The sequence below is a fragment of the Lepus europaeus genome, chromosome 16, assembly GCF_033115175.1.
Source record: "Lepus europaeus isolate LE1 chromosome 16, mLepTim1.pri, whole genome shotgun sequence".
Classification (NCBI taxonomy): Eukaryota; Metazoa; Chordata; class Mammalia; order Lagomorpha; family Leporidae; genus Lepus; species Lepus europaeus.
This window is the reverse complement of record NC_084842.1, coordinates 25,545,962-25,561,983: the sequence shown is the minus strand read 5'-3', so window position 1 is coordinate 25,561,983 and position 16,022 is coordinate 25,545,962. Positions and strand designations below refer to the sequence as shown.

The 16,022-nt window shown below is 40.6% G+C and overlaps 1 protein-coding gene across 2 annotated transcripts in view; it reads right to left on the bottom strand.

Annotated features, from left to right (window-relative positions):
• The window catches only part of PDLIM3 (PDZ and LIM domain 3), a 32,140-nt gene extending 26,196 nt beyond the window's left edge, over positions 1-5,944 (bottom strand). For both annotated transcript variants that reach the window (XM_062212900.1, XM_062212899.1), the window contains exon 1: positions 5,771-5,944. In XM_062212900.1, coding sequence (XP_062068884.1) covers positions 5,771-5,863 — 93 coding nt within the window. In that variant the 5' untranslated portion in view covers positions 5,864-5,944. The remainder of the gene's footprint in view (positions 1-5,770) is intronic.
• Between the last annotated feature and the right edge of the window lie 10,078 nt (positions 5,945-16,022).

Here is a 16,022-nt window from a genome sequence, read left to right as displayed (position 1 = left end):
TCTATTTCTCAGAGAGGGAGAGGTATGTAAGGTAACTGCAGCTTCCCACTAAGTTAGGAACAACTGCATAGTACATCACCAGCTGTTTCAGAAATCAGGTAGGAGAGCTGGTTGACAGTGATGGCCAGACCTCACTTCTGACTTTGTATTCAATTCCTGAAGGGAGTTGTGAGGAAGAAAAAAGAATGTAGAGAGAAGAATGAAGAGGAGGAAACATGACAGATGACTTTACTTCTTCCTACATTTCAACTTTAGTATGCTACTGACCAGAAAGTGAATGGAAAAGTGGCCTGGTTTTAGTAAGTTAAACTATTGCTTAATCACAAAAATCTGTTATTTCCCAGAATTATTTTATTATAATATTATAGCCTTGTATGATTCGTGTATTATTTTTCACAGTTCATTGTAACTGTTTTCCCAAATTAGAAGAGAGCTACAAAGAGGCAGACAGTTGTTCAACGTGTTATTTACTACTCATGATCATGATCATAACTATTGAAACTACCAGAAAGGTAATTGGATAGAGTACTGCCAACAACCACTGAGCACCATGATTTCAAACTTGTCTGATTCTAAGAATCACCTGGGGTCCCCGTTGAACATAAAGACCTCTAGCCCACTCCAGAAGTCTGGAGTTAGACATCAGAGTCTCGAGAAGAGGAGCCATGGAATTTGTGTTTTAAACAAGTGCGTCAGAGGATTTCTGTTAAACACATCAGCACATTACTTGGGTACAGTTTGGGAGAAAAATTAGCTTAAAAGTACAGAAAAAGCATCTGTAGTGCTCCACTTACCATGGGAGACAGAAGGGAAATAAAAATATGGCTCTGAAATGATTTTTATGTTGAGAATAAAAATGATTGAAATAGTTATGGGGCAAGAGAAGTATATACTGAAGGGCTGCACTGCCCTTCAAAGCAAAACTGTGAGAAACTCCATCACTCAGTTTTTCTCCATTGCGTAATAAGCTCCGCATGCCTCATCTGACATCCATAGCCTCCTGCACTGGATGCACTTGGCTGCAATGGGCATTTCTACAGCCATGCCCCACACCAGTTACATCAGAATTTCTGTGTGCACCTGTCCCTGAATGTTTTCTTAAGTTATCTGAGGTGGTTCTAATATACAACCAAGCTCGAGAACTACTTTTATATTATTGACTATATTATTTTACTTTTTAAATCAATCTTATGAAATACTTATCTCTATTTTAAAATGAGAAAATGGATGATCAGAAGTATAAGAATCTAGTTTAGGGTCACACATTCAGTGTGTGAAAACCTGAAGTTCCCACCTAGGTCTGTCTCACTTCATGGCCCAAGCTCCTCTGCTATCCCACAATGCCTCTCCTACAAGTAATCTCTTCCCCTGCCTCATCTTATCTCTTTGGCTATAGTTTTCTTGTGGGATCCTGGGAAGATTGTGTTGTGTCCCTTTTCCTCAACTGATACCTGGACTTATCAGAGGGTGGGAATCCATCTAAGTTGTGATTGTATCCTTCCAGTGAGTTTCATATACAAGACCTTCTGCACTAGGTAGACATTTGGAAGACGTCTGACACTTGTGAACATATGAACCAGTGCTTTCATGTAGACACAATTTTTGTTAGAACAAAATGAAACAGAAAAAAAGGTAATATTCACATCAACCTTTCTATTATAATTTTTCAGCCTGGAAAAGGATTGCATTCAACTGTAAATACTCCTTCTAAAAGTTCAAATTTTAAATATGAAAGATGTTAAAGTTATACACTTTTCTATGCAAAAGTTAAGAATGCACTGACACTTGTTTGTTGGTCCCCAAATTCATGTTAGGATTCTAATAATGACCCTGGGTGTGCTCTGATTAGAAAAGAAGAGTGAGAGAGGGAAGTGGTGATGGGGAAGAGAGAAATGATCATCTGAGGTATACAATCGCTTTATATATGTACACAAAAGAAGCTTGCCTCCTACCCATACTGGAACTTTATGAAAGCAGACAATAAATGTGTAACCTATGATAGTAGATCCACCTTCTGGATGTTCCAAAAACTTAAGAGCCGGACTTCTCAGAATCTTCTCAAAGAGGAAGAATAGAAGCTCACTTAGATATGTGGAACTTAAACTTTATTCTGTGAAATGCCAAGACCAGTATATACGGTGTTTGTAATAACCACTGAACTGAAGATCCAAAACTTAGGTTTTTCTATTGCACAAAGTATAACACAGTTATTGCCTAGGAATAGCTTTCCTATAAATTGTGTGTATCACAACTAGTTACTGAGTTTGTTTTAGGATATCCAGCATCTCAATGTAGTTTACTTTTCATGTTTTTATGATACAAAGATTTACCTGGTTGATTAATTGGATTGTAAACATTGTGGGGTGGGAACACTTTGTCCTAATTTTGAGAGCAGTCATTTCAGTTGATGGAGAGAATTGTATTCATCGCCCTCCCTCCTACAAACTTTGGGTGGAGCACAATCGGTTATGAGAGTTTCTATAGTCTGCGTTTGTATAGTGTGGGACAGGGAGAGGAGAGTACAGCTTGTAGGAGGACAAAAGCCGATTTAATTGACTTCAGGAAATTCATTTCGTTTACAAGACATTTTTGACATTAAGTGTAGACATTGATAGTTCAATTCTTTATATACTTAAGAACTTACCTAAAACAGATAAATCAACTAACAGCAAAACAAGTCTCATTTATCTTTATTGTGGAGTATTTTTGAGAACACAACCTGTATCTATTTATGACAATCCAGTTATATAAAGAGAGGACAATTTAGTCAATCATTCACATTGTGTATTTATTTACCATACAATATCTATAATTTTCTAGACACTGTACTGGGCACTAAGTGATCCTCAAATTAGAAAATTCCTTCCATGGTCATCAAATGGATGAAATTATTGTTACTAGAAGAAGGTTTGGAAGAAGTATTTGTGTTTCTGCAGACAGAGATGACATTAGGGGAGGGCAGAGAACTCTGGGGGGAAATGATTTCAGGAGCAGAGACGCGAGGGAAATCCTACATGATCTAGCATTACTCCCTATGGGTGGAGAGAGAAGAGGGAAAGAATAGAGAAAGAAGGATGAGATGGGGGAAATGCAGTTGGAAACTCAAGTTAGGACAAAAGGCAAAAAACCGCAAATGCCATGCTAAAGGCCACACATTTTATTTTCTGTGGAGTGGTGATGCAAACAGAGATGGCTGGTGAGAATATGCAGGGTGAACTGAGAAGGAGGACAAACGTTTAGGTGTGAAGGTTTGACATCTTGAATAAAGACAGTGGAGGAAAAAAGGAAAGTTGCTGATCTTGAAGACAGAAACAACAGGAGCAGTGATGACTTGGATGGCACAAAATACCCATCTAGAAAGATCTGAACCCTCCGTGGGATTTTTCACCTCTGTGGACTTCAGAATGAAGGCTTTGGAGGCTGTTAGACCTGGCATCAGATCCTGTCCTGCCACTTGGATTACTGGCAGGCAAATGGACTCTGGAAACTTCACTCGCCTCATCTGCAGAAGAGGATAATACTACCACTGCTCTCATGGGGTCATTGTGAGATTTTAGTGAGTTAGTGGATAAAAAGTGCTGAGAAGAGTGATGGCAAACATAAGATATAATAATAAAATACAACTTTAACCTTTCTCTCTGTCTCTCTCTCTCACTGTCCACTCTGCCTGTCAAAAAGTAAAAAAAAAAAAAAAATACAACTTTACTCCCTTTTTAAAAATATGTAAATCTAATAGAATAATTCTGTTACCTAATAACACTCATCATTATTTTTGCATTCTAAAATTATTTTCAGGAGTTTCCTCCTCCCAAATGATTTTAAGTACTCTCATGATTTCAGTGGAAATATTCTCAATTCGGTGTTCACCTAGGCATAAAATTCCAGGTGACTGTGTGTTCACTTCTCAGCAAGAATCTATTATGTACAAAAAAGCTTCAGAAAGTTCATGGGAAAGTCACATTATCTTTTAATTCCGTTTTCTAAGAACTCCTTGTACATGGCTTTGGGGACACATGGGCTAGAAAATAGCATAGTTTTATGTGCTGTCTTGAGGTTAAATTAATGGAAGAGAAAAAGGCATATTCAAATGAAATAATCATATCTGGTCATGCTCTGTTATTGAACCAAATGTCAAAATGAATGACACAGTTAGTTATGAGTTAGAAATTCGAGATAGAATTGGATTCTTAAATAATCACTGTCTCTATATCAAATACACTTACTAATAACTGCTGTAGTGCTGTAGTCCAATTCTAGAATGTAAATACTGTTTTAAAATAAACATTTATAATGTCAACACTCAAAATTTGAAACATATAATTAATTACATTGACATGTTATCTAGTAAGAACAAAATATTTCTTCTATAAATCTCTTAAAGGATTTTTGTGACAGTTATTTCTTTAGGATTTAATGTAAATATGATTTGTAGGAGTCAAAGTTTATTACATTTAATATAAACAAATGGAAATCACACTCCAGAAACTAAAAATATTTCTCTGTAGAGATAATGGAAACTGTTTTCTTTGGTAAATCTATAAAAGGAATTGTTTGGCGCAGATCACTGAAGCATTTTTGCTTAATTTACTTAGGAACATTTTTGGGGGTGCGTTGTTTTCACGTTTTATATAAAAACACATGTCAGATGTGTTTACATGTTCTGGAAAAATGTGAAACAAAGCTTGAAATGTTCCATCCACTGTATACATGTGTGTGATACATGTGTTGAAAAGTTTTAGAAAGGACATGGGTTCCCAAATCTCACAGATATATATAAATAGAACATAATTTAAAAGGTATTATCTTGTTCAAAATCTATGTCAGATGATATAGTGCAGATTTATAAAATACAATATAAGCAACATAAAGGAAGAAAATACCATGTCATTTTGAAAATAAAAGTATAATATCCTGAAAGTTTATGCATTGAAATTAATTTAAAGTGGTTTATATGTAGAAACTGAAACACCAACAATAATTTTCTAGAGAGAAAGATACTATGTTGGAAAAAAATCAGAGACTTACACTTTAGCATACTGATTTTAGAAACAAGGTTTTATATTTACTTCCTTCTTCTAATTAGAAAAGACGTTAGAGAATGTTAAGGAAGGAAAAGCTTGACAGTGTATTAAAATATTATTTCCAGAGTTAGTCTGGAGGGTTACTTTCTATCAGGAAAAGTAACCTATCAGACTCGTTTTCTGTATAGTTTGAATTATAGGTGATGGTTCCTAAGCCAAGTCCCCAGCTTTGGAAAATATTTGTTCAAAATGCCTGGAAACCCAGGAACACACATTAGTAATATTTTCCCCGCCTGGTTTGATACGAGCGGCTCCAACTTGGCCAAGCCAGGTTGTGCCCCGCGAACAGCGCCTTGCTGAAGTTTACATCCAGACAAGAAAAGACGCCGAGGTGCGTGTCCAGCCCCAAGAAGCACCGGCCCGCCTGCGTCCCTACCTCCCCATGCTGGCACCACAACTGTGGCCCAAGCGAGATGGGGTGCGGAAGACGGGAAGGCTCCGCAGCCGTCCAGCTGTCCTGGAGCGCTCCCCTGGGAAGCTGCTGGGGACCGAGAGGGTGCGGGACCTTCCCAGCCGACTTTGCAGGGTCCCCACACCGCGCAGCATCCTTCAAGCCTCCACTTGTCGCGCTGCTGCGGCCCCAGCGGCTTGGGAGCCCGAGGCCCGGGATCCCCCGGCACCCCCATCCCGCCCGCCCTCCCTGGCTCTGTCCGCGCCTGCCGGGAGGCCGGGGTCCGCAAAACACCTACCCTGGTGATGATCAAGGGCTGGTTGAAGTCTATGCCCCCCGAGAGTCGAAAGCCCCAGGGCGCAGGGCCCGGGAGGACTACGGTCTGGGGCATGGTGCCTCCTGGCGCGGCCTTCCGGGGCTCCCAGGCGGCGGGACGCAGCGACCGGCGGCCCCGAATCCCCCAAGAGGGACAGCCCAGAGTCCTCGCCGGGACAGCGGCGGGGGGCGCTTTATCGCCTCTCCCTCGTGACGTCACCGGCCTCCCCTCCTCCCCGCCCCCTCCCACCCGGGAGAGCTCCAACTTTGGAAGTGAGAGGCGCGCCCGGGCCGCGGGAGTCCACGGGCGCGCACCGGCTGGGTGCGGCCTCGCAGACCCCTGCGGTGGCGGGCGCGGAGCCGGCCTCGGGTTACAGCTGCCATCGCGGTCTCTAACACCTGTCCTCCTGTTTATCTCCCTCTCCGAGTCCCGCAGTGCGCTTTACTGCAAGTTAAAAGCACTCACAGCGCAGCCTCTGAGCTTTCAACTGAGACAAAACAGAGGCTTCGTCAACGCAACTACTCATTTAGGAATTTTGGGTATGTTGATGCGAACTTACTGTGTGACTTAGGTCGAGTTATCTAAGGTCCTTAAGCCCCAGTTTCCTAAAATAGGGCTAATAGGTGTACCCATCTCATTGAGTTACCGTGCGAATTTTCTGAGAATTAAATGAGGCATCCCTGCACAGTGCCTGGTGTAGCCTAAATAATAAATGCTAAGTATTTCCATATTGAAAAATATTTACATATTTGTATGTATTTATGTGTATGTATTACACATCAATCAGATATGAGAGTTTTAAAAATCGTAGGAGCATGGAATTGAGATTGCACATTTTTATGAACCTCATATATACAAACTTTATTTGTTTAAAATGAAGACATCTGGAGTTGGCGTTGCTGGGGCTGGTGTTGTGTCATAGCAAGTAAAGCCACCACCTGCGATGCTGGCATCCCATCTTGCTGCTGGTTTGAGTCCCAGCTGTTCCACTTCCCATCCAATTCCCTGCTATTGGTCTTGGAAAAGCAGCTGAAGATGGCCCAGATGCTTGGGCCCCTTCCACCAACGTGGGAGACCTGGATGAAGCTCCTGGCTCCTGGCTTTGGTCTGGCTCAAGCCCTGGCCACTGGGGCCACTTGGAGAGTAAACAGTGGATTGAAGATTCTCTCTCTCTCTCTCTCTCTCTCTCTCTTTCTCTGTGTCTCCTTCCCTCTCTGTAACTCTGCCTTTCAAATAAATCAAATATTTAAAAAAATGAAAAATCTAAAAAGTAAAAATGTGCAAACATTCCCAACTCATGGAACCATATGAATGGCTGATTAATCAACATACTCAATATAAATAGAAATAAGTTTGAATGGAGCAGGTGTCACCTCCCTTAAATTCAGTTGCACTAATCTAGGCGTCAAGCTGCAGCAAGTGGTGTGCCCAGTGGTGCTGGAATAAGGCAGGCCAGGAGAACTCGCTTAACTAGATGAAACAGCAGGGAGGAAAAGGCAGGAGAGGAATGTTCTTTGAGCATCTCAATGGGCCAGGAGCTGCAGAGACAGCTTCACACACATGGTCTTAGTTCATCCTTAGTGTTCAACAGATTGCTGTTATGACACCCATAGTTTTTTCAGGTAAGGGAATACATTCTTAGACATTAAGAACTTACATAAAATCACACCGCTGATAGAAGGTAGAACTAAAATTGAAAACCCAGGTCTGCCTGACTCCAGTGTGTGCTAGGTGTAGGGGAATCTGGGTAGGGTTCTGTTTCTGTCTGTGTGGGATCACGTGCTTCTGGTGTTATGCCTCAGCATGGCCTGATGTCCAATGACCCGGGGGGAAGGCTGCTGAGGGAAGAGAAATACGAAATGTCTAAACGGCCCAAGAATGAGCCAACATGATCAGTCCAGGACTGCAGAGCTGCTACATAGTTTGAAGAGAGCAGTCTGTTTGGAAATGATTTTTTTTTTTATTTTTTAGAATGATGGAGGAAAGGAAAGAGATTTAGGGAATGACAGGCAAATTGGACTTGCCTGGAAAAGTGTAACTCACAGAACCAGGATGGTACTATTTGCCTACTGTGGAGGACCATAGGAAAGTCCCATTGGAAGCATGTTTATCTAGTTCCAGACATTTTCCAGTGCTCCACCTGGGTTGGATTATCAGGGAAATAAGCATCATATATTCTTGTTGATTTTGCCTATTTGGGTTGGCTGTATTACTGCAGAATACATTTCCTCTGTCAGAAACTGGCTGTGTTGGCATGGTACACACACACACACACAGAGGTCAATTCAGAAAAAAAATCAGACAAATTATTTGATTTTATGAAATTGTAAAAATCAGTTGTTTATACCTTACCCCATGTGCTGGCTTGTGTAACCCAGTGGTTATCTGATATTTTTTCTTTGCTAACTGGTCATTTTGGCATCAGTTAGATGTAGGCAAGCTCTGCACAATATCAATATATTACCTGGTGAGTTCTTAAGGCTGTGCAGTGTGGCAAGTGGGGACATAAAGTGACAGTTTTTTATGTCCTGAGGTGTCCTGAGGTCAATAGGAAGCCATCAGAGGTGACTGTCAGGGTGGACTGAGAAGGGTTGTGAGGGAGTATTGTCAGGAAGAACCTCTGGCCCATTCCTAAATTCTCCTGGAGGTTTCTGCTTTCCATTTGGGTGCTGATCTATGAGGTGGAGGTCCTTTTGGCATGACTCCTCCATTTGTTTTCTTGATTCCTTTCTAAAGGAAACAATGGGACATTTGTTCTGCACAGCGGTGGAGTAAGATTGAAGTACTCCAGAGGATGTCAGAGCTGGATCTGGAAGAGTAAGTAAGAGCTTCCCGGGTGGCTGGAATTGGGAGGATAATAGGAAGAGAACATGTAAGGAAGAAAGAGCTGTGTAGGATTGTTTAGGGAGGCAAGAAGCAAATGGCTATTTAGGAAATAGATAGCTGGATAGAGCTCAGCATTGAGTCGAGCTAGGAAGCAAGGGTCATGGTAGTCAAGGGTCATATCAGAAGGGATTTTGTATGTTACTTGAAAATGTTGATGTTATTCTGTAGGAGCCTTTGAAGTGTTTAAGGAAACAAGTATAATAATCAAATTCACATTTAACAGCACCATTCTGGGGGCAGGTTCCTGCCTAGTGGTTAAACCACTGTTTATGATGACACGTCCCATATCAGAGTACCTTGGTTCAGCACCTGGCTTTGGATCCTGACTCCAAGTTCCTGCTAATATGAACCTTGGGAGACAGTGATGATGGCTCAAGTAAATGGGTTCCAGCCACCCAGCTGGGAGACCTAGATTGTGTTCCTGGCTCCCAGCTTTGGCCTTGGCCCAGCTTCCTCCCGGTGGGGGAAGGAGGATGAAACATATTAAAAGAAGATGGGAAGCAGGGAGTCCAGTTAAAACTTACTGTAATAATCCAGGCAATTGGGATTCAGAGGGGTGGGCAAATAGGGGAATTGTTCAGAGGTTCATAGACACAACCTGGGAACAAATCTCACATGAGGGACTAGGGAGAAGTGAAGAGATTTGTGTGGCTCCCAGACTTCTGTGTTGGGGTTTTCATGAATGGTGGAATAACTAAAAAGAAGAAAATGTTTAAGAAATACAGCAAGGGATTGGATTAAGATGGCAGAGTACAGAGGGAGCTTGTTACTCTGATCTTGGGGAAGATAGTTTAAAAAAAGTGGGAGGGTATAATCTCAGGAAAGAGGGAGAAAATGGCAGAGGAAACTCCATACAAATTAGAAGGACGCTGGACCTATGTGAAGGGTGTGGATGTGTACAACTCAGCAGCCAAAAGTCTCTGCACCAGCTTTGGAGAGTGAGGTGAAACCAGATAAAAGCAGCCCAAGCCATTGGTGATAAAGCTGAAGGAAGAGCCTGGAGGGAATCCGGAATCGAGCCCCGTGGGGGACAGTATACCTGCCAAACTAGAGGAGAAAAAAAGGGGGGGCATGATACTCTCTCTGATCACCCTGCAATGACATCCTCCTACAAGCCAATAGAGAGTGCATGCCAATTTGGACGTATGTAACAGCTGGGACAGCACCCAGCAACCAGTCAAGCAGAAACTCCTGAGTCTGGTAGGGAGAACTGACATGGGGCTGGGTGCTCATTACTGTGGGAAGCTTGTGTGCTGGGACTGTGGAAACACTGTGGCTATGTGGGAGGTCTCGAGGTATGGCTGAGACTTTGGGTATTCACTGTGGGCAGCTCCACATGCTCAGGGCTCCCTGGTCCCCTGGTGAAGGACATTGCTGTGGATTCTGTGCTAACACCAAGGACTGCACAGATCCTTTGTGTAGTTCTTGTGGCAGCACGGACAAATATTATACCTAATGGGTCTAGTGCCCAGTCACTGGTCTCCTTTGAGGAGAGGAGGTGAGCTTAGTCTATGCTAACAGAGCAGAACAAACCTCCCTCTGATTAAAAAAAAAAAAGGAGATTTACCATGCCTAACTTGGGCATCACCTTGGACACTCCCTTCACCCTGGAACACTGAACAGAGCTCACTGGCACACCCACCACATGCCTCTAGGTAGTCACAGAAAAAGTAGACACTCCACTAATCCACAGAAGAATAGTCCAAAGATAAAAGCCACCACAGAGAAAAAGCAAAGAAGAAACCAATGAGTATCTCCACAAATGCTGAGTAATAAATGCACTAGTTCAAGAAACAGAAATAAGGAACACACAATGATGCCCTCAAAGGAACACAACACTTCAATACTAGATTGTGAAGATGAAAATATTGAAGAAATGCTAGAAGTGGAATTTAAAAAACTGTTTGCAGGATTACTTAGAATAAGAAGCAAATGCATGAACCAATGAAATCCATACATGACATGAAAAGAACATTTCTCCCATGAAATTGAGTTCTTAAAGAGAAATGAAAATGAAATCCTGGACCTGAAGAATTCAATAAGTCAAATAAAAAATGGAGTGGAAAGCCTTAACAACAGAATCTCTGAAGCAGAAGAAACAATATCTGACTTAGAAGACAAAGCACAGGAAATTATACAGTCAGATAAAAAAATAATAAGAAGAAATTAGAAAACTAAAAAACACTATTGGGAATCAACAGGATACTATCAAATGACCCAACATACGGGCTCTAAGAGTTCCTGAAGGCGTGGAAATCGAGAAAGTATTAGAAGGCCAATTTAGTGAAATAATAACAGAAAACTTCCCTAATTTGGAGAAGGAAAGGGACATCCCAGTACAGGAAGCACATAGAACTCCTAATAGACATGACCAGAAAAGATCTTCACCACAACACATTCTAATCAAACTCACCACAGTAAAACATGAAGAAAAGATTCTAAATGTTCACAAGAGAAATGCCAGATTACTTTCTGGATCACCAATTAGACTCACAGCAGACTTCTCATCTGAAATCCTACAGGCTAGGAGAGATTGGTGTGATATAGTCCAAGTCTTAAGAGAAAAGAACTGTCAACCCAGAATATTGTACCCTGCAAAGCTCTCATGTATGAACAAAGGTGAAATAAAGACCTTCCATAACAAACAAACTGAAAAAATGTGTCACCACTTGTCCATCCTTGCAAAAGATGCTTAAGGATGTTCTGCACATAGAAACATAGAAACATGATCATCACTACAAAAGAAGGTAAAAGGCAGAAAATCTCCTAGTGAAAGTACAAGTGAAATCCAAAGTAAAAAATTGAAATATTTATTCAAAAATGACAGAGCGAAGTCATTACTTATCAATAGTCACCTCAACTCTAGTTAAAAGACACAGACTGGCTGAATAGATTGAAAATGATTTGCAGCCTATAACAAATACATCTCACCAATAAAGATGCATGCAGACTGAAAGTGAAAGGATGGAAAAAGATATTTTAAAAAGAATCCTAATTCCTAACAGAAACCAAAAAAAGAGCTGATATAACCATCCTAATATCAGACAAAATATAATTTAACACAAAAACTGCTAAAAGAGAGAAAGAATGGCATTATATAATGATTAAGGGATCAATTCAACAGGAAGATGTAACTATTATGAATGTATATGCACATAATTACAGGGCACCTGGCTATTTAAAAGAAATGTTAAGAGATTTAAAGGGAGGCATAGACTCAAATACAATAGTAATGGGAAACTTCAATATCCCACGTTCATCAATAGATCAACCAGACAGAAAATCAACCAGGAAACAACCGAATTGTTTGACACTACAGATCAAATGGACCTAAGAGATACCTACAGAACTTTTTCATCCTACAGCTGCAGAATACACATTCTTTTCACCAGCCCATGGACTTTCTCTAGGAAAGATCATATCTTAGGCCATAAAGCAAGTCTCAGCAAATTCAAAAACATTGAAATCATACCATACATCTTCCTGGACCACAATGGAATGAAGCTGGAAATCAGCAACTCAGGAATCTCTAGAACATACGCAAACACATGCAGACTGAACAACATGCCCCTGATTGCCCAGTGAGTCATTGAAGATAAATCAAAAAATTTCTGGAAACCAGTGAAGATGACAATACAACATATCAAAACTTTGGGATACAGCCAAAGCAGTGTTAAGAGGAAAGTTTATAGCAATTGGTGCCTACACCAAGAAATTGGAAAAGCACCAAATAAATGAGCTATCCATGCATCTGAAGGACCTACAAAAACAACAGCAGGGGCTGGCACGGTAGCGCAGTAGGTTAACGCCCTGGCGTGAAGTGCCAGCATCCCATATGGGCGCTGGTTCAAGCCCTGGCTGCTTCTCTTCCAATCCAGCTCTCTGCTATGGCCTGGGAAAGCAGTAGAAGATGGCCCAAGTGAGACCAGGAAGAAGCTCCTGGCTCCTGGCTTCGGATCAGCGCAGCTCTGGCTGTTGTGGCCAATTGAGGAGTGAACCATCGTTTGGAAGACCTCTCTCTCTCTGCCTCTCCTCTCTCTCTGACTTTCACATAAATAAATAAATCTTTTTTAAAAAAAGAAAAACAACAGCATATAAACCCAAAATTAGTAGGAGAAAAGAAATAATTAATATTAGAGAACAAACAAACAAAATTGAAACAAAAAACAATAAAAAGGATCGGCATAATGAAGAGCTGATTTAAAAAAAAAAATAAACAAAATTGACACACCACTGACCCAATTAACTAAAAAAAAGGAGAGAGAAGACCTAAATTTATAAAATTAGATATGAAAAAGGAAATGTATCAACAGACACCACAGAAATAGTAAGAATCATCAGGAATTACTACAAAGAGCTGTTTTCAATACACTGGGAAACTAGAAGAAATGGATAGATTCCTGGACACATACAACCTACCTAGATTGAGCCATGAAGACATATAAAATCGAAACCCATAAACAAGGCAGAAATTGAATCAGTAATAAAGATCTTACCAATGAAGAAAAGCCCAGGACTGGATGGGCTTCACTGCTGAATTCTACCAGACATTTAGACAATTCCAATTCTTCTAAAACTATTCAAAACAATTGAAAGGGAGGGAATCTTCCCAAATCTTTCTATGAAGCCATCATCACCTTAATTCCTAAACCTGAAAAATATGCAACAGAGAAAGAGAACTACAGACCGATTTCATTGACGAACATGGACACAAAAATCCTCAACAAAATTCTAGCACAGCTCTGTAGCCCAACATACGGTAAGTTCAAAGCAGTGAATGTTTCTAGGTCACCTTTACCATTGTCATAGCTTAGTCAGTTGGAGTGTTTGACACACCTTTGTATTTTTCCCACATCTTGCAATTGGAATGCATCCAAATGGAGTCCCACTGTCTAGGTGAAGGTGGAGTGAGGAATTTCATCGCTCTCACTGTCTCATCGATGCCCCTCTGACCTCTGGATGCTTTAAAGGAGCCTCCTCTTTGTGAGAAAGGTGATCATCTCTTATCTCACTTGTCTGCCTCACCCTGCAAATCCCATGTACAATGTTCCATGATGTTTCATGACCAAGCAGGATGGTAAATGGAACCACAGTCCAACTCTGCAGAAATTAGGTGTTCGTGGAACATAAGAATTGTGAAAGACAAACACCACCATTGTGAGGATCAATGATCGTGAGGGAAACAAAGATAATAAAATAAAAAAATAAAAATCTCTAAACAGTTCTAAGTTCTTAAGAGATTTGAGAGCACACTTACGTAAGATTAAAAGAGGTTGTTCTGAAAAGGAGTCAACAGAGATTAACAAATAATTCCTGGAAATTCAAAGTAAGGTGGTCAGGTAACTATCCACTAAGGTGAAGCCCACATTACTCAGCTGAAAAAAATAATGAAAACAACAATAAAATACAGTACAAAAAAATTCCCCAGAATATAGAACAAAAAGACAAAGAGGTCATATAAAAGAAACAGTAGTAGACAAAGAGGCTAGGTCCTGATGGCCCAAATGAACATATAATAGAAGTTTTGAAAGGAGAAATCTGTGACCATTAAAAAGTGTCTCTTTTCTAACAGTTAAGACAAAAGACCAAGGATTGAGTCTTTCTGAACTCAATTGAATTGTAAGTCTCTCCTTGGAGAAATTACTGTACCAGGCATGTGGGGTGGGGGAGGCAAAGTGAAATATTTATCATTTTCAAATGTGAAAATTGACTCAAAGACACAAAAAAATGTGAAACATTTACAGATCTCAATACAAATGCTATCATCTTTCCTGTATAAATATGAAGGTATACATGACAGAGATGAGAGAAAGAGCTCTGGAAGTGATGGGTAGGCAAAAACAGAGGTTTTAACAAACTGTGGCTTCAAGAGAAGATTAAAAATGTGAGAAAAAGAACTGTGCATTTATGAAAATTATTGAAAGAACAATAATATCAATAGAACTAAAATAATAACTTTCCTTAATCAAAGATGACAGAGGGTGGGATGAAGAAACATGAAGTAGGCCAAGTCTCTCATCTTGTAGAAGAGGAAACAAGTTGGCATCTAAAGCTGATAAATTGGGAAGAAGTGTGTTTAGAATCATGGCAGTGAGCACAGAGTTTAGAAGAGAAATTGTTAAAAAGTTATCTCCAGAGAGTTGTGTTGGGTTTGAAAAGTGACTAAAGGAAGTCTTTCAGCTTTTATATCATACCCTTCTCTTTCAATAATACAATTTCCAGGCATTATTTTACAATTAAAATGTGTACAGGGCTAGTGCTGTGGCATAGTGGGTAAGGCTGCTGTCTGCAGATCCGGCATCCCATATGGGCGCTGGTTTGAGTTCCAGCCTCTCCATTTCTGATCAAGCGCTCTGCTATGGCCTGGGAAAACAGAGAAGCTGGCCCAAGTCCTTGGGCCTCTGCACCCATGTGGGAGACCTGGAAGAAGCTCCTGGCTTTGGACCGGCGGAGCTCTAGCCATTGCGGCCATTTGGGGAGTGAACCAGTGAATGGAAGGCCTCTCTTGCTTGGACTCTCTCTCTCTTATTCCCTCTCTCTCTGCCTCTCAAATCAATCAATCAATCTTTTTTTTTTAAAAGTGTACACAAATACATTAATGAAATGCCTAATCATAAAGCTACAAATTTTAAAAGCTTTTAACTATGGAAGTGTTAATTATTATTTGTATGCATTTAAATTATACTACTATGTATTTGTAAAATATTTATTGTACATGTTTGGGAAATTAAACATATTTTTACATTTGTAAGAATTATTTTGTATATGTAAGCCCTGTCTCAGTGGCTAACATCTTTTCTTTCTTTTCTTTTCTGTAAGGAGCCAGATAAGAAATATTTTAGGTTTTGTGAGCCACAAGGAATAATTGAGGACATTATACAAGCATGCTATTGAAAAGGGAGAAAAATTTCCGCAAGTGTTTATTGTTAAAATTCAGATCATAATAATGAAAATTGACTATAGTCTTTGTATCATGAATCTACAAGTGAGAACACAGCTTCTTTTCTTTTGAAAGGGAAGGTGATAATATTTTTCTTAGTTGAGGTTCAGGGATCTTTATCAAATCAATTACAAATGTTCATCTGTAAAAACAAATTCATTTGTGGGCCATAAAAGAAACGGACAGTGGCTCAGATTTATTATTTTTTTGACAGGCAGAGTGAACAGTGAGAGAGAGAGACAAAGGTCTTCCTTTGCCGTTGGTTCACCCTCCAATGGCCGCCGCGGCCAGTGCATCGCGCTGATCCGAAGCCAGGAGCCAGGTGCTTCTCCTGGTCTCCCATGGGGTGCAGGGCCCCAGCACTTGGGCCATCCTCCCCTGCACTCCCAGGCCTTAGCAGAGAGCTGG